The sequence below is a fragment of the Chamaea fasciata genome, unplaced genomic scaffold (genome assembly GCF_029207755.1).
Source record: "Chamaea fasciata isolate MVZ Bird 193981 ecotype frontalis unplaced genomic scaffold, bChaFas1.0.hap1 SCAF_28, whole genome shotgun sequence".
In the NCBI taxonomy this organism is placed as follows: Eukaryota; Metazoa; Chordata; class Aves; order Passeriformes; family Sylviidae; genus Chamaea; species Chamaea fasciata.
In genome coordinates, this window is record NW_027094113.1 from 2,793,194 (window position 1) to 2,817,013 (window position 23,820).

At 52.9% G+C, this 23,820-nt stretch overlaps 1 protein-coding gene across 2 annotated transcripts in view; it reads right to left on the reverse strand.

Annotated features, from left to right (window-relative positions):
- Positions 1 to 10: 10 nt before the first annotated feature.
- Positions 11 to 23,820, reverse strand: part of CELF5 (CUGBP Elav-like family member 5) — a 36,972-nt gene continuing 13,162 nt past the window's right edge. The window contains exons 3-13 of one of the 2 annotated variants that reach the window (XM_066205670.1): positions 18,814 to 18,862; positions 12,173 to 12,301; positions 11,530 to 11,609; positions 10,443 to 10,589; positions 5,638 to 5,782; positions 4,891 to 5,037; positions 4,603 to 4,665; positions 4,432 to 4,515; positions 3,256 to 3,399; positions 2,992 to 3,156; positions 11 to 2,084 (exon numbers count right to left, since the gene is read on the reverse strand). In XM_066205670.1, the coding sequence (XP_066061767.1) occupies positions 3,029 to 3,156; positions 3,256 to 3,399; positions 4,432 to 4,515; positions 4,603 to 4,665; positions 4,891 to 5,037; positions 5,638 to 5,782; positions 10,443 to 10,589; positions 11,530 to 11,609; positions 12,173 to 12,301; positions 18,814 to 18,862 (1,116 nt within the window). In that variant the 3' untranslated portion in view covers positions 11 to 2,084; positions 2,992 to 3,028. The remainder of the gene's footprint in view (positions 2,085 to 2,991; positions 3,157 to 3,255; positions 3,400 to 4,431; positions 4,516 to 4,602; positions 4,666 to 4,890; positions 5,038 to 5,637; positions 5,783 to 10,442; positions 10,590 to 11,529; positions 11,610 to 12,172; positions 12,302 to 18,813; positions 18,863 to 23,820) is intronic. The other variant, XM_066205671.1, reaches the window with a different exon arrangement.

The window sequence follows — 23,820 nt, forward strand, 5'->3', positions numbered from 1 at the left end:
AAAGCTTGTATCGCACCTGTAACATTGTACAGTCACATCAGTAACTGTGATGGAAGAAACTGTAAATGCTTGTTTTAAACCAGCTTGACCTAGGATTCCCAAAGTCCTTTTTTTCCCATTTTGCATTTGTTCATCTTTTTTCTTTTTTTTTTTTTGTTTTGTTCAAAATTAGACTAAGTTTAAACTTCATGAAATTACTTGTAGCAGAAATAAAGTACATTATACAAATCACATACATAATAGATGTTAAGTATAAAAATGGTATTTACAATAAGTAAACATGGACTATAGAAACACACAGACTCTCACAGCTTCATTCACCTCTCATAAACTCTCAGCGTCAGACACAGAAGGGTGGTTGAGGAGATGTGAAGGTACTTGAAGGACTGTGCCACAAACACCTGAACAAAGGGCAAACTGGAGGAGAATGAGAGTTGGCTGAGATTCTCCAAAATCCCCATAGCTCACTTCAGTATCAATTGCACCAACTTCACCCCACCAACTCTCTGTCCCTGTCTCAATGTGCTCACACACCCTCACACACACACCAGTGTTTGTGGTACCTTATCAAACTCTGGAATACTGAAATCGTTCATTCCTAATCACTCTGGGGTTTGTTGGTCCGTTCTGCCTTGCTTTCCTTTCCTTTTTTTGTAGAAACTCGAAAAGACTGTTCCAAACTGTTCAAGGGATGTGCCTTGTCAGGATGACACACACCCCCCTCTCCCAGGGGATCTTTTTTAAATCCAGTTCTGAACTACATTCTGTGCTTTAGAGTTTGTGTATATAGTGTATAGAGCTGTCCCTACATATATATATGTGTGTATATATATATGTATATGCTGCATAATGTATAATCTGTCTCTTGGAGGGGGTGCTGGGGGGAAAAATCCCAGAATGGAACCCTTATTCATCCTATTTTCCTTGCATCTGCTGGGGAAGGCTTTGCAGCAGGTTCATGAGGAGAATCCTCCTGCTGAATTCAGAGGGAGAAAACGTCCTGTGTCATCTGGAAGGAGAACTGCCCACTGCCCAGTGCTGGTATCCGACACAGGGAGGCAGTGTGCAGCCCCTGGGAGGCTTCTCTAGCTGTGCTGGAGATTGCATCTGCTCACTCTCTCATCTTCTCCTGCCTTCATCAAGAAAATGCTGTTGCCATGGAGAGCTGTGAAACACGGATCTGTGCCATGTGTGGGGAGGCAGTGCAGTTCCTCTAAGTAAGGGGACTGGTTTCCTGTGCTTTCAGCCTAATCACGGAGTGCTCAGGGTAGGGGCTGGCACCACATCCCAGGAGCTTTGTCTGCAGAAGCCCTTGGAAAGGTAAGACAGAGCTCTCCAGATCCTTAACCAGGCTGGTGCTAAGGTGGATGAGTGACTCAAGCTGAGCAGCTGACTGTGCCCTAATCCTGGAGGAATGTATTTCTCCTTTTTCTTGCTCGTGTTGAGCACAGAGATGTGCTCTCTCTCTCTCTCTCTCTCTTCCCAACCCACCCCCAGCCCCCTCTCTCCAAAATGTTCAGGCCTATCTGCAGTGCGTGCTGAGAAGACACTGTTGCAAAGGCAAACCCCGAATTTCCAATACCTCTTGCAAGCAGTCAGTCTCTGAATGGAAAAGTTTGGTCCTGTGAGCTAGTTAAAAAAAAAAATAGAGACTGTATATATTTATAGTTATCTATGAAAGGGCCAGAAACAGAGCAGGAGGGAGGGAGGGACGGAAGTAAATTTCCACACATCACTGCAGTAACCTAGAGACACACCATGGGTTTGCTTGGTCCATGTTCTCCAGCCACACCCCGAGAGGAAGGGCTCCGTGTCCCAGGGGCTGCTGGTTTGCTGGTCCCTTTGCTTTGCACCACGTTAGCAGCAAAAATGCGAGTCCAGGCGTGGCAAGAATCTTCCTCCTGGGCAGATATTGAGCCTTCTCTTTACTTGCATGTCTTGGAGAGGAGGGGAGGAGGAAGATGGGGTGGGTAAGGTGGGAAGCCGAGGAAGGAAAGGGGTGGTGTCAAAAGAGTCGATAAATTTACTGGCCTCTCTGAAAATCAACCTGAAGCAGAAATTCTTCCTCTGGACTTTCCCTTCACCTGAACAGAAAGGGAGGAGGGAGGGAATTGGGAGATTAGGAGGATATCTATGCAAACCTCAGGCTCTGAGCTGCTGCTGCTTAAACCTGGAGGACTCTGACCCAAATGAGATCAGCCCTCCCTTGCTCCCCATTTGTAGGCTGGCAGGAGCTGGCTCTTGGACAGCAGCCCTTCAGGGTCTCACCTTTTCTCTGCTTTTCTGTGATCCCTGAGAATCATGGGATTGTCTCTTCTTACCCCAGAGAGCATTTCTTTGCAGACTAACTTCAGGGCCCGTGTAACAACTGAAAACTGCTGGGGTTTAACACCTTTTTAGGCAGTCAAAAGCTTTTTGGGAGCAGTTGGACAGCAGAGTAAAACCTTGCTTAGACCACAAACAGGCCACTGGAACCATCTGCCTGTCAGGGCCCCGAGGGCACTCACAGGCCTTGATGACCTGACCAGCCCCATCTGCACTGTCTGTCCATTCTGCCCACAGCTCCAGGAGTCTCCTCACAGCTCTGTGCCATCAGCCTTTGTCTGATTTACAGTGTGGAAGTGCCAGTCTCCACCTGTCCATGGACCTGTCCTGTCCATAGATCTCATTACCTGGGCTCCAGCCCCTGGACTGGCTTCCCACCTCGAGGTTTACTGTCATTACAGACCTGCCTGGCAATCACTGGACTATGTCTGACCTGTTCACCTTCACCAGACCTGGACCCTGATCTTGACTCTCTGGCTTGGCTTTGGGCCTGCCCCATTGCCACAAATTTGCCTGATGATTGCTGAACCTGGCCAACATCTCCAGGCCTGCTCAGGTGAAGCCTCTGCCCCACCAGCTGTGTCACTGCCTCCACTCCTGGCCTCCCACTCTGCAGGGAGCAGCTGCAGCCCCGGGCAGAGCCATGCCCTGCTGGGGGCAGTTTACCTGTGCTGCAGAAGTGACTCCTGCTTGCTCACTGCTGTCAGTAGGGGTGGTTGGCATCCTTGGGCCGTTTTAACTGGACCTTCAAGCGTTTCATGCCAATCTGGAAGCCATTCATGGCTTGGATAGCAGTCTGTGCACTGGATGGGTTGTCAAAGCTCACAAAACCTGAAGGAAGGACACAGGATGGATGACAGTGGCATTGCTGATGCCATGCCCAGTATGAATGTCATAGTTACTGATCGTGCTTCCCTTGCCTGCACTTACCAAAACACTTGCTCTGATTGGTGGCACGATCCATGAACACCTTTGAGGAGATGATATTGCCAAAGGGCAGGAACATCTGCATCAGCTCGTTGTCTCCAAACTCCTGGGGGAGATGGTAGATGAAGAGATTGCAGCCTTCAGGACCTGCAGGTATGGGGGCAGTGGGGAAGGACAAAACAGAAAGGCCCCAAAGGGCAGGGGAAGAGAAATGGGCTCAACTCACAGCACAGCACTGGAGGAGAGCCCTAGCACTGCCTCCCTCTGCTCTGACCTCCCCTTGCTTGCCTCTGTCACTGGTCCATGAAGGGATCTGAGGCCTTTTAAAGAGCAACTGGGAGACTTTATACAAAACTAGAGTTTCTGGAGAGCAGATTCTCTTTCAAAGCTTGCTTAGCTCCTACACAGGATGCTGGACACAACCAACTCTGTGAGTGTCTGGGTGCTCTGCTGGGAGGAAATCAGCTGAGGTGAGAGTTCACAGCTGCCCCAGTCCTAGGAGAGCTGCAGACACTACTGTGTGAAAACTGCTGCTGTAGCACTCCCTGCAGTGCTGCCTTCAGTCCAGAAGCCACTGCCTTAACTGGAAAGCTCCTGGATTGTCACACATCCAATTCATGGGCTGACCTGGTCCTGTCCACTCCTTCACTTGCTCCTTAGGAGAAGGAGCTGCTCCCTTGCTGACACTTGCTCTACCAATCAGGCGCAGAGAGAGAATCCCTTTGCCTCCAAATTCTATTCAAGCCAGTTTTGAAGCAAGTTGAAAATAAATTCAGTAGGCTATGAATGCTGAAAAGAGAGGAGACTACATTGGAGAGGCTGGTTTGATTGGTTCCACTGTGGTTCTGGCACCAGAAAAGAGGGGGATGAGTGCTCTTTGCCCGATTGCATAGGAAAGGTGCTGACTCTCATCCCTTTGGTGAGAAAGGTGTTCCAGGGCCCACTGCCCCTTTGCACCTGGCAGCATCTGGCCAGATGTGAGGTCAGGAAACATCCTGTGATCCTTCCCAATCCACTCACTGCAGACACGTGGTTGTTTCTATACCCCAGCTCCAGCACTAAAGATCAGTGGACAAAAATTAGTGCTGTCTCCTCTCCACTGGCTCTGCTGTGCAGAAGATGAGCTCCACAAATCCCACCCACACCACCAGACACCCCTATTCCCACTGTGATCCTCACCTTCTCGCTGCTGCTGCTGCAGGATGGGAGGCTGCTGAGGGATGCTCTGTGCAATGGGGGTGATGGTGGTGGTTGGATACACAGCTGTAGCCCAAGGAGACAGAACAAACCATTTACCTGAGGATCTGGTCAGCCACACAAGGGCTTGAGGGAGACAAGGGAAGCTGGTACCTGCATACTGCTGAACTCCTGTGAAGGCTGGGTGCAAAGTCTCTGCTACTGAAGGGCTCTGGGCTGCAGAGAAAAACACAATCAGAAGCACAGCAAAGGCAATCAATCACTCATGCATTCTGTGTATATGTGTGTGTGTGTGTAGTGTTGTTTCCCACCCTCACCCCCAAGTGAGTCTCAGTGCCTGGCTGGGAGGGAACTACAGAAGTGTGGGGAACCCAGAAAAGAGGAACTAACTGCAGGTCCTCAGGTCTCCGCATGGTGGGGTTTTTTTACTGCTCTCAGTACCTGAATATGGCACAAGGCCGTTGGTGTAAACTGTTTCCAAGGTTGGATGCCCATTTGGGAACGGTACCACTCCAGTGAATCCATTGGAAATGGGTGCCACCAGTCCTGGCATGGCCGCTGTTCCCAGGAGAGGTGGTGAATGTAGCCCTGGAGAACAAGAGAGGACATCCCATCAAAGTCAAGGTCCCACAAAGCCCCTGCTCTCCTCTTCCACCTGCCTGGCAAGACTGCTGTGTATGAAGCCATTATCTCTTCTATCTGGCACGTGGAGATGACAGACTGGTGCCAGAGCCGTCACAAAACTAAGAGGCAGCACCAGTGGGAAGAGTGTGAGAAGAACTGCCAGTCCCGAGTGCTGTCAGAGCTTTGGGGAGGAACCTCTTTGATCTGGGTTTGCAGAGCACCTGGCATGACACATGCCTGTTCTGACAGGGGTTTGAACCCAACGTGCATTATTGCTGTGGGATGATGATCATGAACAACAGCACCGCTGACCTCAGAGTCAAGTGCAATCCTGGAACCCAGTCCTTTACTAAAACTGCAGCAAAAATGCACGGCCGTAGGGCAAGAGGATGCGTGTTGAACATGTGAGGGTGTCAGGGGGTTGCAGGAATTTGTGCAGAGCAGAGACTGTTGTGCTCCTGAGGCTGCGCTGCCGGAACGGAGCGAGCTCATGCAGCTGCTGAGCCTGGAGGTGCAGAACTGTTTTACCTGGAATGCTGGGGCAGGAGGATCCCTGGCCCTCACCTGACGCTGGTGCAATGGGAGCGGCTGGCAGCCCGTTGAGACTGACGGCCCCGATCTGCTGGATGTGGCACGGGGAGAAGGCGACGCCCGGGCTCAGGTAGCTGCCGTGGGAGGTGGAGAGAACCGTGGTCTGCTGCTGCATCAGCTGCAAAGCAGGACCGTGCAGTCAGGGCCTCCTGCTGCCGGGGCCCTGCAGAGCTGGGGGAGGCTGTGCAGACCAGCCTGGCTGTCACCTCCCCCAGGTCCTGCCACCTGCCCTGGAGCTTTCCCCTGACACTGCCACACCTGCTGGGGTGGGCAGTGGTGGCTGTCCTCTCCAGGCCCAGTCCCCACCCCTGGGGCCCACGGGGTCCCTGCAGCCACGTTCTCACACAGCTGCTGCCCCTGCCAACGTGGGGCAGTGGCCTGGCCACCCGTGAGAGCCCCCGAGAGCTGGGCACAGCTCCCTGTCCTGCAGGCAGGGGACACAGCATCCCAGTCCACAAAGCCAGGGCCACGGCTGGGCACCCCCATGCCTCTCCCTTTCCGTGGGCCAGCAGCCTCGAGGGGTTGTGGCTCACTCAGCTGGGCACAGGGCATCAGGACAGCCCCGTTGGCTCAGAGAGCTCCTGCAGTGGGGAGCGAGCAGGTCAGGGCTGTGCTGGCACCCACAGCACCATCTCCCCACAGGCCCTTGCACTCAGGCACAGGCCCCTCTCCCAGGACAGTGCCAGATACTAAATAACACAGCTTTGCCTCGAGGAATGGAGCCCAAATCCCTCTGCCTTTGCCCAGCCTCCACGAGCAGATCGTGCTGGGAGACACGCAGGGCTCACCCTGGCACAGTCACCCTGCTGTGCAACCAGGTGTGTGCCCAGGCCCAGGTCTTGTGGCCTGCTTTGCCCTCAGAGGTCTGGCCCTTGATCCCCTGAGCTCAGTCCTCTGGCACTGGCCTGCACCTGGGGCCAGGGGACATCAGCTCCTCGCGGTGCCATGACACACCTGCCGAGGCAGAGATGCACAGTACAAAAGGAAGGGTGGGAGGGTTGGGAGGAGGGTTAAGAGAAGAAAAAAATCCTTCTGATCCTATTTGACCATCAGGGGGAATATAAGATGTCCTCAGAGTGCAGTGGCAAAGAAGACTTAGTTCTGGATGCAAAATTATCCAGCCCTTTATCAGCTTTGTCTTCACATCAAGCAAGAAGAGCAGGGGAGGCACAGGCACGGCTCTTAGGAAAGCAGAGTTTCTCAGGAGGACCTGAGGGGTAACACAAGGCAAAACCCAAGGAAAGAACAAAAATCTTCCTGACATTGCCACATCCCACTGTCTGCTTTGCAACACAAACACAGAGCTCTCCGGGAACCTACCTCTTCACAAAGGGCTGAAGTCAGTAAGGCAATTTGGCCCAGGGCTCAGCTGAAGGATCTGAGAAGTTTGTGGCTAGCTAAACCTCCCAATTTCCTCCACACTGAAGCTGATCACGGCTTTTGCATAAAAAGAAGAAGAATTTCATGGCAGGGCTGCCTCTGTAAGCTGGTACAAGCAAAGCCGCGGGGTGAAATTGGCTTGAGCCATTTCTGGGGATGGGTGAGTGGTCCCAGGCCCGTCCCAACCCAGGGGCTCTGGGGCAGGGGGACTGACAGCACAGGGGTCACTCCTGTGCCATTCCAGAAAGGACAAGCCCTGCTACCACCTCTCTGTCCACCACCACATCATCCCTGGCTCCCCTGGAGCTGGACTCACTCCTGTCACCGGGAGCCACCCCGAGAGCCGGGGCTGCAGTGACACGTGGCCTCCCCGGGGTCACAGGGCCCTGCTGAACCTCTGTGCCAGAGCCCTCAGGTGTTCCTGCTCCTGTCCCCACACTGTCCCCACTCCAGGGTGCAGGAACCAACACGTTCCCTACTCACTGTGTGAATATTGATCTGCTCTTGTCTCATTAACGCCTGCTCTGTGCCAGGCTCTGGCTGGACCAAGGCCTCCATCCGGCTGCGCGAGCACCAAATTGGCGCTCTGCAATTGTTCTCATCACTTACATAAAATTACCATAATGAACCGTAAGAGCAGAAATAAAAGGGGAGGGAGGTGTGAACAAATTATGTTTTGTGTTTGGAACTAATTGATTTATGGTATACAAGAAATAGTCAGGCATTATAAGCACTTAGTGAATTGCTTTAACTGCTTTTTTAAGACGTCAGGCCTCTTTTGTATTGATAATTTTCTTTCCAGCTCCCAAACATTTCCCTGAGTCCACCTGAACTAACCTGTTGAATAAAATGAACTCATTTACAGAGGCACCTGGGATAAAAACCTGATTTAAGCACTGAAATAAACTGCTTTCAAATGCTTAGCCAGTTGTACTTCCCAGATGAGACTTTTTCTTACAGTTTCAGCTAACATGCACTGTTTGACTATTTTAAGTCCTTATTTTGCATATTTGCATAGATCTGAATAACTTTAGACTGAGCTTAGTGTATGATTATTTCATGTTTAATTTGAGATAGTTTTTGAAGAAGAAGGTTATTGATAGAAGTTTAAAACAGACAACCGAAAACAAAACAAAAACAACCCAAACTCCATACTTCTTCCTAAACCCCTGTGGACCACTTTGGCTTGGTAACTCAGCAAACCCCGTGGGGATGGGGAGAGGAAGCTGCTGTGTATTAAATTACGGCTACAAGAACCTGTGGTGCCTCTGATGCACCAGTTCACCCCAGCAGCACTCGCTCCTGTCAGTCTGGTTCAGCCACATCCAGAATGGGCGGCTGCATCTCCCAGCCCTGGGGGGACCCTGGGTGCAGCATCTGCTCCTCCAAGCCCAGAATCAGGAAGGCATGAAGGATTTTGGGCTCCCCCTGAGCCCTGGCTTCCCAGAGGTCCCAGCTCCCAAGGGCTGCCCATGGCAGGGCATTTTGAGCATGGGAATCCCTCTCTTCTTCCCCCACTTTTAGAGATGTTAGATGGCATTCCAAAGGGCCGATTCCCTCTCCCTCGGATGGTGGCACTGTGTGAGTGTGGACTGGCTGGGATCTCTCCTTCAGAAGGGAGACCAAAGATGGGCATGGCACAAGAGAAGAAACAGTCAGGTGTGAGGTCAGTGCCTCGGGAAAAAAAAAAAAAAAAAAGAGAGACCCAAACCCAGTGGAAAGTAAAAGGAAAGGAAGGAAAAAATCCTAAAAATGTGGGAGACAGGCTGAGTCTCGAGTCGAGGGGAAAGCCAAAACAAAGTCTCAGAGGAGGAAGGCAGGTGAAGAATCAGAGAGAGAGCAACACAGTAACAGACACAACTGAGGAGAAAGAAGATGCAGACAAGCAAGGAGGCACAGCTTAGACCTGACTGCCTTCTTGTCATCAGCAGGGGCTCCTGAAGGTTCAAAGACTGAGTCTGGAAGCTCTCGCTGCCCTTCCTCCTTACACACCTGGACATCAAGCTGACGAAGCACCCCCTGCCACCACGGCCTCACAGTGTGGTCCATCCCTGCCTTCTGCACCACCACACCATGCCCAAGTCAGGGCCATCTCTAGGACAGCAGGAGACACACCAGGATGATCATCTCATGGCTGCCCCACAGCTGAGATAAGCTACAACTTTTGACCTCAGGTGCAGCTGGCTCCTGGGCTGGACAGAAAAGAAGGATCCTGGCAAAAGGTGGTGCCTGGTCACACAGGGTTCTTCAAATAACCTGTGTTGGATCAATTCTACGTTTGCCTTGCAAATTTCCCCAAAGTTATGGAGCCTTGTATGTATTTCCTTTTTTCTCATCCGTACTCTTCTCATCCATACTCTTGCCACACACTTAAAATGCATTTGGCAGCTTTTAGGGGAATCTCTGAGGAAACAGCCAACAATTAAGAAGCAGTTCCTTCTCTGTCACATGAATGAAAGGAAGGCACATCAAGGAGCTGCTGAAGCCAGAGGAGAAGAGGTGTCCACGTACACCAGAAGAACAGGTCTATTTGCACTCCCCCTAGAAAATTACTTCCAGTAACAGTATCTACTTTTGAGTTCTTTGTCGACACAAGAATCTGGTGCCTTGAGCAATTTCTGAGCCTCCTTCCATGGGCTTTACACTTGGCAGCAGAGACCTGAAAATGACAGTCACCAAGGAGGCTCAAGCAAGGCTCCACCACAGCCGATCTGGGACTTGTTGAGTTTGGGACCTACCTCAAACATCAATGGCAACTGCCACCATGGCTCCGAGGCAAGGAGGTTCTCTCACTAAAAGCCAAAGCACAGCCAGGCTGCTGAAACACCTCTGGCTCTCTGTTACCCACTGCTCCCTCTCCAGCACCTTGCAAACTCCACAGTCCCACTGGCCAAGGGAGAAAACCTGGGAGCCAAGGACAGCACTGGGGGAAATAGGGCCCTCCTGGGAATTTCAGCAGAGAAATAAACTCGTGAAGCTGGGTCTCAGAGCTCTCCTGCTGCTCCAAAACCAGACAGACACACATTTGTGCCACAGAGCCAGAGTTCACAAGTTGGCATCACAGGTCTGTCAGACGTCACAATGCTCTGAGCTCTCCTCATAACAAGACAGAAAGGTAGTGGGTCATGACTGAGCTGTTCCCAACACCTCCACACCGGAGAAATCCCGGGCTCTCTTTGTGGAGGCCCCAGCTCTCCCCTACCCCCCCATTTCCAGGAGAAAAAAAAACCACACAAAAACTGTGCAAGACAAAGCAGCTGAGTGCAGAAACGAGCCAGGAGCGCTCCCAGGGGCTGGGAAGCTTTCCCACAGCTGCCAGGATATCAGTTCGTGGTGTCCCAGGGGCTGCCTGGGGCCAGCAGGGCAGCGTTCCCCACCCGCCCCCGGGGGATACTCACAGCCTGCGCATAGGCGCTGTATGGGCTGAACGGCAGGGAGAGAGATGGAGTGAAAATGCCCAGCTGCCCCACCATTTGCTGCATACGGCGGAGGGTCCTCTCCTTATCTGTGTCAGCAAACTTCACCACTAGACTGGAGGAGGCACCCTAGGCACAGAGAGGAGACAGAGAGGAGGCAGGAGAGAAGAGGCGTGGGACAGCCAGAGAGTCAGCAGGCAGGCGAGGGAGGACGGGGCAGGACAGGCAGCAGACAGGAGTGGGAAGAGGAGCAGAAGAGCAAATACTGGCGTGGAAGTGCTGGGGAGCTGCCTGGAACCTGGGCTGTCCCCTTCCCCGTCTGTGTGTCCATCCAACCCTTCCCCCTCACACCCTTCCCCTCACACCTGAGCCTCACACGGGGATGCACACACCCCTGGCTGCACTCACCAGGAACACCCAGGGCATCGATGGCCACAAGCACCATCTTCCCACCACCACGAGCTTGGCTGGACAAGGCAGAGCAGCTCCTGGCAGCTGGGAATTCCCTGGCTGCAGCAGTGCACTGTCCTGTCCATGAGGTGCCCAATTTCAGGTTGGAGATTGCCAGAGATGAGGCCACAGCTGCAGCTGCACTGGCACAGGAAGGTCCAGCTACAGCCACACAACCCCCCCAAGGCACAAAGGGCTCCCACCCACACCCAGCCCGCCCCAGGGGCTCCTCTACTGCCTAAAAAAGAAGCCAGGGAGTGCTCAGACAAGGAAGCCCTGACCACCCATGAGGCTGAACTGTCAGCTTTCACCCTGCTCAGTTTTGAAATACTCCAGGTGGCTGTTTCCAAGACAAAATCATGGCCTGATTTATTTTATTTAGCTTTTATAGCTGTGAGTGCTGTCACCCCCAGTCTGGACGAACACAGCCACAAACAGCAGCCCAGGGGACAGGATGGTCACTACGAGTGGAGCACAGATGTGCACACACACCTCTCAACCACAGCTGGGCACTGCTGTTGAACCTGTCGTGGCTTTTTGGAGAGTGTGGGGAGGTCCCTGCAACAGGGAAATGGGACAAGGATTAGGAAGAGGGTAGGTCCCCTGGCCTTATACTCACGGGCATTGTCTGGCTGCCATGGAGTGCGTGGATTGCTGCCTGAGCCTCTGTGTGAGATGAGAACTTTACAAAAGCACAGCCTGGAAAGGGACAGAAAGAGCACAGGAGATTGCAGTGACAGGACTGCTGTGAAAAGTGCCATCACGCAAGAGACAGTGTCTGTATCTCAGGTAAGGCAAAGGAAAGGCACCCCAAGGAAGCAGGGAACAAAAAGGATGACACATCCCAAGTCCTCTATCCTGGAAAAAAGAGGAAGGGTCTCAAATTATTACTTCAATGATATACTCTACAGGTTATGACACCATCTCCACCCTTGCCCCTGACCACCTCTTCCCCAGATTCTCTGTGGACTCCTTATTGTTGGGTACAAACACTTCAACCTGCAGCCCCAGACTGACAGAACAGGCTCACGAGTGACCCTGACAACTCAGCGACTCGTCGTGCTCTGCTTCCCTCAGCCTCTGCCCACCTTCCCCAGTCCTTCCTGGCAGCAGAGGACTCTTTCTGCCCTGCTCCCTATTCCTGGCTGTTTTACGGGTTCCCACAAATAGAGGGAGGGGAATAAGAGCCCCAGTGGGAAGGTGAGGCTGGTGAGCACTACCCAGAGCAGGGACAAAGGGCAGGACACACGGAGGGTTCACACCTTTGCTGTTCCCATCAGGTCCACGGAGCACCGTGCATTCATCAATGACCCCAAATGGTTCAAAGAGCCGGAGCACGTCATCCTCAGACTGCTGCTTATTTAACATGCCCACAAAGAGCTTCCTGTCCCCTAGGGGCAAACACAGAAACATCAACCTTCTATGAGGCTTGCAGTCCAGAGCAGGAGGAGAGGAACACTTAAGCACAAAGCAGCCCGGTGTTAAAAACATGCCTGGCATGGAAATGATTTGTTGTTGGCTGAAATGCTTCCAGGGGTGAAAATGCAGGGCCTGCCCAAGCTCCTCACACCTTCAAGGGTTTCTGTGGCTTCCCCTGTCCTACCCTCCCCAATGGAAAACAAAGGATTAATAATTTCCTTTCATCCATCAGCCTTTCCCTTCGAATAATCCAAAAGAAATTATAGTAAGAAAAACCGTCAGGGAAATCCCATTTCTATTGATCAGCAGGGGAAGTCCAACAGGTGCCTTAGGAAATACAGCAGACCAACCCAAGCAGGGTGATATATCCCAGGACCTTTGACTTCTGTTTCCTTTTCCTTCTCTCCAAGACCATCATTTCCTTAGCTGCCACGTAACCAAACATCTCGATTTCCATTTGCCCTTCCCCACTCCAGTCTAACCAGCTGTCTCCCAAGGCCTGGGATAAACCCTGGCATCCTGGGTCCCAGTCTGCCTCACTGTAGGATTACCCAAATACCAGACAGTTGGGTGAAGGCCAACCATCAGCTCCATGGTCCCTGTTCCCCTCTCTCCAGTGCGATTGTGAACCCGTGTCACACTGGCAGGGAGCTGCAGGAGTGGCCAACACATGCAGGACTTTGAGCTCAGAGTCCTTCGGGGTTCCTCCTCAAAGAGAGAAGTGAGGATTATGGTTTTGTTGGGATGGGGTGAGTGTGGAGGCAAGGAAGGTGCAGAGTGCCCTCTCCCACTCTCTCCCACCCTCAGCACCCACAGGAGCCCATCCCATCCCTGACGCTGTCCAGCCAAGCACAGACACAGCAGTGTCTGGGCAGCATCCTCCCCAGACTGGTGTCAACAGCAGTAAAACAGCCCAACGCTGAAATCCCAGCCAGCCCAACCTCTGGTATTGCCAGGAAACAGAGCTAACCCTCCCCCAGTGCCCCAGATCGGCGTGGGGAGACACGACCCACAGGAGGGAACGTGTCGGGCTGTGGCTCGGGAGCAGCAGTGCCAGAGGATCCCTTATTGTTAGCGACAGGATCAGAGGGGCTGGCTCCAAACAAACCAATGCAATGTGACGCACGTCAGGGGCAATAGCAAGGGAGCTGCTCTCTGCTTGAGAGTGCAGTGACCTGAAAAACAACAGGTCTTGGAGCTACAGCAGCAGAGCAGCTCCGGGGGGGGAGCTGCGTACGGATGCCAGGCAAGGATGGCACATGACACATTCCCACTGTCACCAAGGCTCGCCCCAGCCCCTGCCTTGCTCCTCTTGCCTCAGGAGATGGGTCCCCACCCAGGTAAGGAAGGAGGGCACCTCTCTACTGCTCAGCCAGGTACAGATGCGCTCAGCAGCACGCACAGGCAGGACCTACTCGTGCCGTGGGGCCCTCACAGAAAAGCAGACGCACACACGCGGCACTAATGGACGAGCACAAAGGCTCACACGCGCCCTGGAACACACTTGTACATCCCCAGCCCCCCGGAGATGCCTCCCAGAGCGAAATTCCTTGGTGAGCAAGAGGAATGTGCAGACAGCCACGCTCATCCAGCACGCAGACACCACAGGGAGCCACCTCACCCCGGCCCAGAGCCCCAGCACAGCGAGGGCTGCTGGGGCTCTGTGCCTCAGCCAGGCACAGCTCTGCTGTAGCCCCAGGCAGACATGTGCCACTTGTGTTCACCGCACACATAAAGTGTTAGAAGTGCTACAGCCAAGGCTCTTAACCCAGTCCCAAGCAGCCACTCCTGATTTATATAAGCAGAAGTGGCTGAAATATATGGCTTTGCTTATTTTTTTAAAGGCCAAATTTCCCAGCTTCCCCATTTTCATGATTCCCTGGGTAACTACACCCATGGGAATTTCATCCCCTTCTGTTTTCCTTGTGATTCCTTCTACATTTCTCCCGGCACCTGCATGGCAATGGCTGCCTTTGGAGGCATTATTTCAGCTGATTGAGTCCGTTCAGATTGGTGATGCCCAATCGTCCCCAGCCAAGGCACAGGAGTTCCTAAAGCAGGTGCTGTTCAGCTGCCTTCTGTGCAGGGAGACAGCACCTGCCCCCACAAGGGCCAGCTCAGGAGTGCTGGTGGTCAAACCAACCAGAAAACAGCACATAGAGAAGGTGAAAAACCTGACTGGAAGGGGGGGGGTGAAAAAAAAGGGGACTGGACAGGAACAGATTTACCGGGCAGTGGAGAGGAACATGAAAACTAAAGGAGCAGCAGCTCTGTGCTCTGACTGACATCACCTAGAGCCAGATGTGAGCCCAGCTCGGCCATGGCAGGGGACACTGGAGCTCTGTAGGGCTCCCCCTTCCTCCACCCTGAATCTCCACTGCCAACCAGACCATTATTCAGACAGGTGCACCATGGTGCAGCCTTCGTGTGGCAAACATGGGGAGCTCCTTAAAAAAAAATCATCAGCACAGGGGAGAAATACCTTGGGAAACAGTTGTAGTGACTTTAGGTGCTGTGAAATAATCCTCTGTTCTTTGAACTAGCAAGCAAATAACTGTGGGCTAAGATTTGACAGCCAGAAATGCATCTGGTGGTCTTGCCTTTCTCTTCAGGGACCCCTGGCTGGCTGGGGCAGGGGGTGGTGAGACATCTGGGAAAGTCACTTATCCTACAGCTTGCGACCAAATCAACATCAAATTACGAAATACTCATTATTTCCTACTTCAGAGAGCCCTCAGATTTCCTGGGTAATTCCTGTGGTTTCTTCGTCACACCATTTCTGGTGGATCAAAAGCATTTTTCTTTACCCTGCCCTGTGGGAAAAGTCCACTGAAACAGTGAATGCTCCATCCCTGCAGCTTTACAGGTCTTCTGTCGCCTGACAGGGCTCACTAACAGAACCTTTTGGAAGTCCTGCCTTCATGTGGGAATTTCAGCTTTCCTTTTTGGAATTTGGAAGAAATAAAAAAAAAAAATGCCAGTGTTCCTGAATATGCAGCACGGGATAAAACTGTGACACCTTAGGGACTTCAGCTATAAAGGCAAATATAAATACACACACCTATGGCTTTGGAATCTTTTCTGAATGCCCAGAACAGCAATAGTAAAAGGGAATGAAATCACTGACAACGTAGGATTTTTTTTCACCGTGAATCCTGCTTCATCCAGCCTGGTTCCAAAGATCACACGTAGGAAAATGATCCATCCCGTTCCCTCTGGATGCCTCTGCAGCAGCTGGGGACCTCTGAAAGGGCTCTGCTGCTGCTGACCTCTCCCTCTGCATCTTGGAGCCCAACCCATGATCCGGGATCCTCTCGATTCGTCAGCTTCCAACCAGGGCTGTTCTCCCACAACATCCAGGCTGACTCATCCCTCCCCAGCCGGGCTGGAATGCTGCAAACCCTTTCACCTGATCTGCTATCAAACCCTTTCACCTGAGCTGTGATCCTAAAGCCATCGATCCCAAAGCCTCTGGCATTCTCAGGGCTGATCCCAAACCTTCTGGCATTCTCAGGTCATCAGCTCCTTCAGCTCCCCAGCAGGGATTCCTGCAGGCTGGAATCTCTCCTCTCCTCGGCACAGCACACCCTCCCCTTCCTGCTGTTTTCCCCTTCACTTTCTCTACAGCTCCTGATTTTCACCCTCTGATTGGCAATTTCCCGTGCTGTCCAGCAAGCAGGGAAAATTCACTCTGATCTCTGACTGTCGAGTTCCCATGGAAACGTGCTCCGGGCACTGTCAGCCACGCAGGCAGCAGGAGCGGGGCCAGCACAGAGCAGTTGTTGATGAAGGTACCACGGGAACCAGCCAGGGGTTGAGGCTGAATGCTGAGGCCAAGAGAGAGCACACAAGCTCTGGACGCAGCTCCCACAAAGCCACTGAATTCAGGTCAACAGCAGGCAGCAGGATCAGGGAGAGAGGGAAGCCCAGTCCTGGCTGTGGATGGGATGCAGCAAATCTCCTTGGGAGGCAGAGAGACCTTCCGTGTCCCCGGGCAGTGCTAAATGGGCTTGGGTTACCCATCACAGCCCATCAGGGCAGCCCAGAGCTCCAACAAGCACACAAACTCCTCTGCCCCTCTGCTCCTCTCCTCCTGGCACTCCAGGCTCCCAGCAGAGAGCAGGGAAAAGCTGACAGTGTCTAGCCCAGAACCACAAGTCCCACTCTGGACTAACGCAGGCAGGAGCTTTTTCGTAGTGAATTTCTTCTGCAGGGTGCAGGAACACTGAGCATCCAGATATCCCCACACAGCCCCTGCAGGGCTTGGCCAAAACTGCCCCTTTGGCAGAAAAGTGAACATCTCTCAGACCAAGAGACAAATCCCGGTGCTCTAACATCATGTTCTTAATCCAGGGTGCCTCACTTGAGAAATGTCAGTCCCTGGTGAGTATAAAAGAGGATCCCTTCAAGGGTAATGCAGAGCAGTGCCTCACTGATGCATGCAGCTATTCCCTTGATAGATTCCTAATCCATACACTTCTGCCCTGCCCCAAATCCTTCTTTTACCTCCTGCCAGTGTGGGGCTACTGCTGTAGGGATATTGCTCTTCCCATATCTGCAAAGTTGTTCAGCCACTTCTCTGACAAGTGGAGCATCACGCCAGAAACATTTCAGAAGAGTGACCTGTCTCAGACAAACACAGGGTGCTGTCTTGATGCTGCTCCTGCCTCAGGAAAAAATCCAGTTTGTCATGGATCCTGTGGGAGCTGCTTGTTCTTGAACTCTGCAAGGAGCCTGGAGGGAGGTGCACAGGCTGCAGGAGACAGGTGTTCAGACTCCAAAGATTTCTGTCCTTGTCCATGGGAAGCAGAATTGATGTTCTGACATTTGCAACCATCAGGGAATGTGGCACTTTTCATAAACTCAGAGATTTCAGAGTCCAGTGGCTTGGCCAAGAGCTTGTTCCCAAATCAGCACCCTGGTTTTTAACCTGCTGAGTGCTTCCGGCTCGATTTGACAGAGGCCCCAGAGATGTCACATCCCAACACTTAATATCAGGTGGGTGTGCATAGAAGAGCCCCCAGTAGCGCCCCACCAGCAAAAGAGAGAGGAAGAGATGGCCTCAGCCCTGATTAGACACCAGAGTTGCACTCACCAAACACACAAACTCTTTTTTTTTAACCAGTGTGGTAGGGGAAGGATTGACCACCCAATGGTTGAATGCAGGAGCAATGTGAGGTGCCAGTGAGAAGCCAGCCCTCCCCACACCACCCACTGCAGGCATCTCTAAAGGATCTCTCATCCATTCGTAACATCATTTTCAACAGGGAGAGTGGAACACCCTGAAGATTCTGGTCTCTTTTTATTCCCTATAGCACAGATAAGGACCTTAAGTACATCCCTAAACCAAGGGGCTGAAGTAAAATGCCCAGACTTCAGTAAAACTTAGGTGTATTATCCCTCAAGTAAATAACCAAAAGTTACAGATTCTATCTAAACAGACTTTTTTTTTTAAAAGGAGGATCACACAACCATAAATACACACATTCATATAAAATACTAAAATATAGATCTCATGTTCTTGACAGTGCAATAACTGACAGGCACTACAAACTGTTTGGAAATGTAAAACAAAAGCCTTCCAAATCTAAATAAAGCATGCAGGACATGCTGTCCCACAGCACAAACAGCAGCAGCACAGGGCATGGAGAGGCAGATGTAGGAATGAAAAGGAAAAGAAATAGATCAGTAAGGCAAGGAAAAGAAGCAAAATGAGTTAACAGATTTGGAAAGGGCTGAAGTTGCAAACCTTCTCCACCTGGAGGAGGCATTTGAGCTGCTGAGAGCTCCCCATTAAATTACCAGATTCTCTTGTTCCCAACCTTCCAGCTCTGAACTTCTCACTATATGCTGCTCTGACCAAGCTGGTCCCCTGCAGGCTGACAGCACCTCCATCTCAGGATCCTTCCCCTTCAGACATTATTTCCCCATCATGTGATCTTTTCTGCAACAGCATTTTGGCCTTGACAATGTGCTGGGGGCTGCTGCAGGACTGAGAGTGGCAGGGCTGAGACAGCTCAGCAGTGATGGGGGAGGCAGTGGAGGGAGCTGCAGACAGGAGAATCAGCTGCAGACCAGTGAGCTGAACACGTTAAAAAGCCAGTGCTGCTGCAGGGATCTGGCTCTTATTGGGCTGATCAGGTGTAGGGATGAAGGAACCTCTTCCCAAAGGCTTCAGGAGCCCCAGTGCCACGCAGGTCTGCTTCAGAGATGTCCTGGGGCAGACACTGCCAGGCTGATGGCACCCTCAAATAGCTGGGAAAGAGAGTGGAGGGGGCAGCCACATCATCATCACCCTTAGGACCTGGTGTGCTGTCAGCTGCCTGCCGTGTCCCTACACTGCCCTGCGGCCCCCCAGATCTCTGCCGCACACAGACTCCTCCTCATACGGAGGAAGGCAGAGTCAGGACCCTGTGCCTCATTTCCTGGTCCCCCTCACAAGCACAGGGCCACCAAAGGAGAAACAAGGAGAGATGACAACTACCTCCACGGCTCTCGCTGTCCGCAGGTTTCACCTGGATCGGGCGCGCCATCTGCAAGGGAAGGGAAATGCAGAGGTTATTGCCTGGCCCAGTGCCCAGCACAGGCTGCTGAAGGCACTGGCAACAGGGCAGCAGGACAGAGGCAGGAGGGAAACCAAGACATCGTGATGGCAACCAGTGCCCTTGAAGGAGAGATGATGTTTTTCCAAAAGGAACCCGGCGCTTTTCCCTGCTCAGCTGCTCGCCCCAGAGCTCTCCTAGAAATGCCCACCATGCATAAACCTCTGCCTCCTCAGCTGCTGCAACTGGCACAGAAAGGACTCTGAAGAAGCAGCTCATCACCATGTGATTGCAGCCTGAACACTGGTCAGGGTGGCCTGAGGTGAGACTGTGCCTGGAAGCTCTTCCTGTGTCTGCCCTGACTCAGTGCAGGCATGGCCACGTCACCTAATTGAGCCACTTACTGTCCTTGCAGCAGGGAGGAGACGCTGCCTCTGAACTTGGCTAGAAGCAGCACAGCAAGCAGGCCTGTCATGTTTCCCCTTCCCCAGCCCTCATGCAGACAGCTCTGTGCACCAGAGTAGCTCTTGAGAAGGGCAGTGCTGCTCTCCAGCAACATCTCTCATCTCTGGCCCTCTGGGGCAATGCTCAGGTTGAAAGTGGCAAAATTCCCCTCACTTGAGTGTGGAGAAGAGGCTTTTCCTTCTCTTGCAGCCATTAGTGTCATCAGCAATAATCCAACCACAAACAAGCCTCAAGGGTAGCTTAGCTCACATGGAATGGGGACTCTCCAGGTAAGACAGAAGTAGCTGCATTAAGGAACCCACAGCTTTAAATATCTGGTTTGAAAAGCAGGGCAAAACTCATCTGCTGGCAGGTTTGTGTGTCCTGTGCTGCCCAGAGAGGCAGCTGACAAGCTGTAGCCTCCTTTCCCAGCTAGCAGGATCCAACTGCACCAGAATATCCTCCAAGGAATGGTGCACAGGGCAGATTTCCACATTCACAGCACATCTCACTCCATGTCTCTCAGCATCATTCACTGAGGCTGACAGTGACCTGAATCAGTGACATTCATAATAAAAAACAATCAGAATATCGCAGGGAAGGCCTGCACACGAGCTGCAGGTCCAGGCATAGTCTGCCCCCTCCCTTAGGAAACCCCTGAGGAAAAACAGCAACAAAACAGAAAATGAAATCAAGCCATAAAAGTCACCAACTGAAATGTGTTTAGAAGCCAGAATGCAATATGTGGAGGGCTGTCAGTCTCCAAGTGGTGGCTGAGCCAGACTGGCCAGAAACCAGAGGCAGAGCCCACATTCCCAACAGCTGGAGGAAATCCGTGAGGTGGCTCTGCAGTTCACAGGACAGAGATGCCAACCAGGAGGTGACAGGCTGGCATGGCGTGGCACACAGCCCGGCAGCTGTGGAGCTGCCTTCCCCTGACTGATGGTCCCCAGGCAGGACGAGCAGAGGCTGGGAGCAGGCCCACGCAATTCCTGCCTCAAGGATTGATCGTGGGGCTGCTGCTGGTAACGGCCCCAGGGATGGGCTGGCAGCTCCCCAAGGGAAGGCCAGGCTGCTGCCGTGCTGCACCTTGACACACAACAACCCCAAGACCTGCTGAATCATTTAGGGAAGAGGGAAAGGCTGCAGGTCCTTCTCCCACTCTTGATCAGCTGCAGGGATTTGCAGAGCTCCTGATATCCTGCTGTCGGTGCCGTGTGGCCTCAGCACTTGCAGCACTGGAAGTGGCTACCCCCCGGGCTGCTGCTGCCCCCAGGAGCTGCCAAGGGCCCAGCACCTCTTTCCTGAGCTGAGTGGGACGTGGGGCAGGGATTCAGGAGTCTGCGGTCAGAGATTGCTCCAAAAAGCCTCCAGTTTCCTTGCCGAGAGGCTGCTGTCACTGCTCACGGTCCCTGGCACCCTGCCTGCGTGAGCTGAGGCTGGCAGAGCTGTGGGAGCAGGCTGAGTGGGAGAGGGCAGGCAGCCCAGATGTGTGCTCACAAGAGAGGGCTCCGTGCAGGGCCAGGAGAGGCAGCTGGCCACGTCACATCCCACTGCTCCCCCAGCACCGAGGAATAGTTTTGTTTCTACCCAGGATGCAAAACCAGGGCTAATCTAACTGAGCTGATGGGGAGGGAGATGGAGGGACAGTCTCAGATCTCAGCTTCTGTGAGGGAGCCAAAGCCCCAAAGCCATTTGGGGGTAGGAGGGGTGGCAGGGATGCTGTGGAAACGCAGGGCACACACACCCAGCACCACCCTCCCAGGGATGCAGGGTCTGAGGGCGACGAGCCGGGAAGGATGGGGGGAGACAAGGGGGAGGTTAAGTACCTGAGGCCATCTCCCTGTCCCCTCCCCCAACAGGGCTGTCACTCCAGCTCCCAGCACCTAGGATAAAGGAGGTGTTGTCATGGAAACGGTTATTCACCACATGGAACCTGACATTTGCAGTTGCCATGGAAACCAGCTCTTGGGGGCATTCCCTCTGCTTTGCACAAAAGAGACATTTTGATATGATCTCTGGGGAAGGGGCCCCCTCTCCCCATCTGTCCATCCCTCTCCTTTCCCCCATCCCAGGGACGCGACCCCAGGGGTGGTGACCCCACCGAACCTGCCACCCTGGGCCAGTGCATCCCACGGGGCCACTGACCCAGTGAGGTGACGTGCCCACAGCTGGGCCACAGCACGATGCCCTGGCAGTGCCAGCGCAGAAATGTGGGTTAGCACTGGCGCAAACCCAGAGGCAGCTCCTGGCTGGGGCTACAAGAGGAAGCAGAGCTGCCCTGCACTCCCCAGCTATGGCCACAGCTCCTCTCTTGCCCACCTGAAACAGCACCTGGGGTGGGCACAGGAAAACTTTCCCTCTGCCCATGTCAGACCAAGGCCTGGGTTAAGGGCTGCCCATTTCCAGAGGCCTTGCCAGCTCCAGTGACTTTGAGAGACACCCACCAACCTGAGGTCGGGGTCTCCGGGCTGGTCTTTGTCTGCTCTGGAAGATATGGGTAAAGAGAAGAGAACAAGACGCAAGAAATCTGTGCAGATGCTGAGGCTTGGAGAAGAGCAGCAGGATTGTCTGCCCGCTTCTTCCTGAAACAGAAGGTCTCCCAGCTGAGGCAGCCATGGTCCTCCTTGCACAGAAGTGGACATGCAGAGGCTTCCATGAAGGACACCACCACTTTAATCCTAAGTCTCATGCTGCCACCAAAGATGAACAAATTATCAAAGGCCTCTCGAGCAGAGGGAGTCCAAAGCAGCTTTAACTCAATCACACAGGTCTCAAGGCCTTGAGAACTGTCCCTGGGGAATCCTAAACTTTGTATAAAGGTCTCAGACAGAGAGCTCTGTCCCCTACAGGAACACACAGTAGGGATGGTCAAGTTTGAGGGAGAAAGAGAGGAACAGGGCAGTAGGGAGGACCCACTTCTGGTTTATACAACAAATTCCAGAAGTACAAATTCTCCTGGTCTCCAGTCATCACCTGAGGCTGCACAGTAAACAGAGAGCACACCTGAATAAGAAAACTGTATTTGTATCTACCCAGCCGGGCCCAGAATCCAGCAGTCAGGATGTGCCTGCCTTAAATTCCCAGAGTGGGGAAGGTGCACATGCACAGACATGGATGCCTTTTACCACACACAAACACATAGGTGAGCACACGTGTCGGAGGGAGAATTTGAGCAAATGATTCATGAGCTTGCACCTGCCTCACAAGCTGAGCTTCATCTTCCCTGTTAAATTATTCAGCTAAGCATTATTAGTCTTTGTTTCTTAAGAATATCCCGTTAACATTTAGCACATGCTGTCGGGCCACCACAGGCCCCTGCCCCAGTCCCTCACCCTCGCACTCCAGGGTCCTCCTTACCCTGATGACAGTGTAAGGGCTGTCAGCTCCATGACCCAGTGCACTCAGGAAATCCTCTGGAGCAGCAGTGGGCACCAGATGGGCAGCAAAGCTCCTACTGCCCCGCTCCAGCTTCTCGCTCGCATTTCCCTCCTGGCTGGATACACAACTGCCTGAACACAGCTGTCCCTACCCTGCTCACAGCCCTCACAGACATTGTTTCTCTGCCCGCACACTCTCCCTCTCACCAGCCTGCTGCCTTCGTTGGCTTTCTGGGGGGTTCCTGGTGGGAAGCAATGGGGCAGCCAGATGGGGCCAAGGCCATCCTGACCTCGGGCTTGTTACACAAAGCACAGCAGCCACAGCCTGTGCAGCCTTCTCAGAACAGTGAGGAGACACCCGCAGGGAGGGTCACTGCAGCCCAGAGGAGCCCAGGGACTTCCAGGGAAGAGACAAGGCTGAGAGGCCTCGCTGAAAGTGTCTGGATTACATCCCACCCCAACCCCAGGATCTGGGCAGCCAAGAGAAGCAGGGAGCTCCACTCTGCCTGGGCTTCCCCCCTGCTCTTGGGGAAATGCTCCCCACCTTTGTAGCACTCTTGAGATCAAGGATCTAAGGAAACATCCTGGCTCTCCTGAAGTCAGAGGAAGCTTTGCTATTGGTTTCACCAAGGCCAAAATGCACCACTTCTCTCACCACACCCCAAATAAAGACTCCGGCAGGTGAACTGGCTCCCCCTGTTTAATCAGTGCCCAGCATGAGCTGCCAGTCAGCTCAGCAATCTGGTAGCCCTGTTCTTCAAGGAGAAGACTCCCAGATCCCCCTTCTTCAGCTTTCAAACTGCAAAAGCTGGATAGAAGGAAAAAGCCCCCTGGGACCGCAGGGCAAGCCTCTCTATTAATTACGAGTAAGTGATGTAAAATAGCCCCTTAGGTGCAATGCAGGGGAACCTCACAGTGTTAAGAGGGTCAGAAGTACAGTGTATGAAACGCACAATGCAGGCTGGCTCCTCTGGGATGTCAGAAACCAAAAGGCATCCAAGGCCATTGGCAGAATTAGGTCTTGGGCTCTTCAGTTTACAAATCGTGGGCATGTCCTCCTCTGGCCAGTTAAAAAATGCCCTGCCTGAATGACCATAATCACTTCTAACTGGGCAGAGCACATAA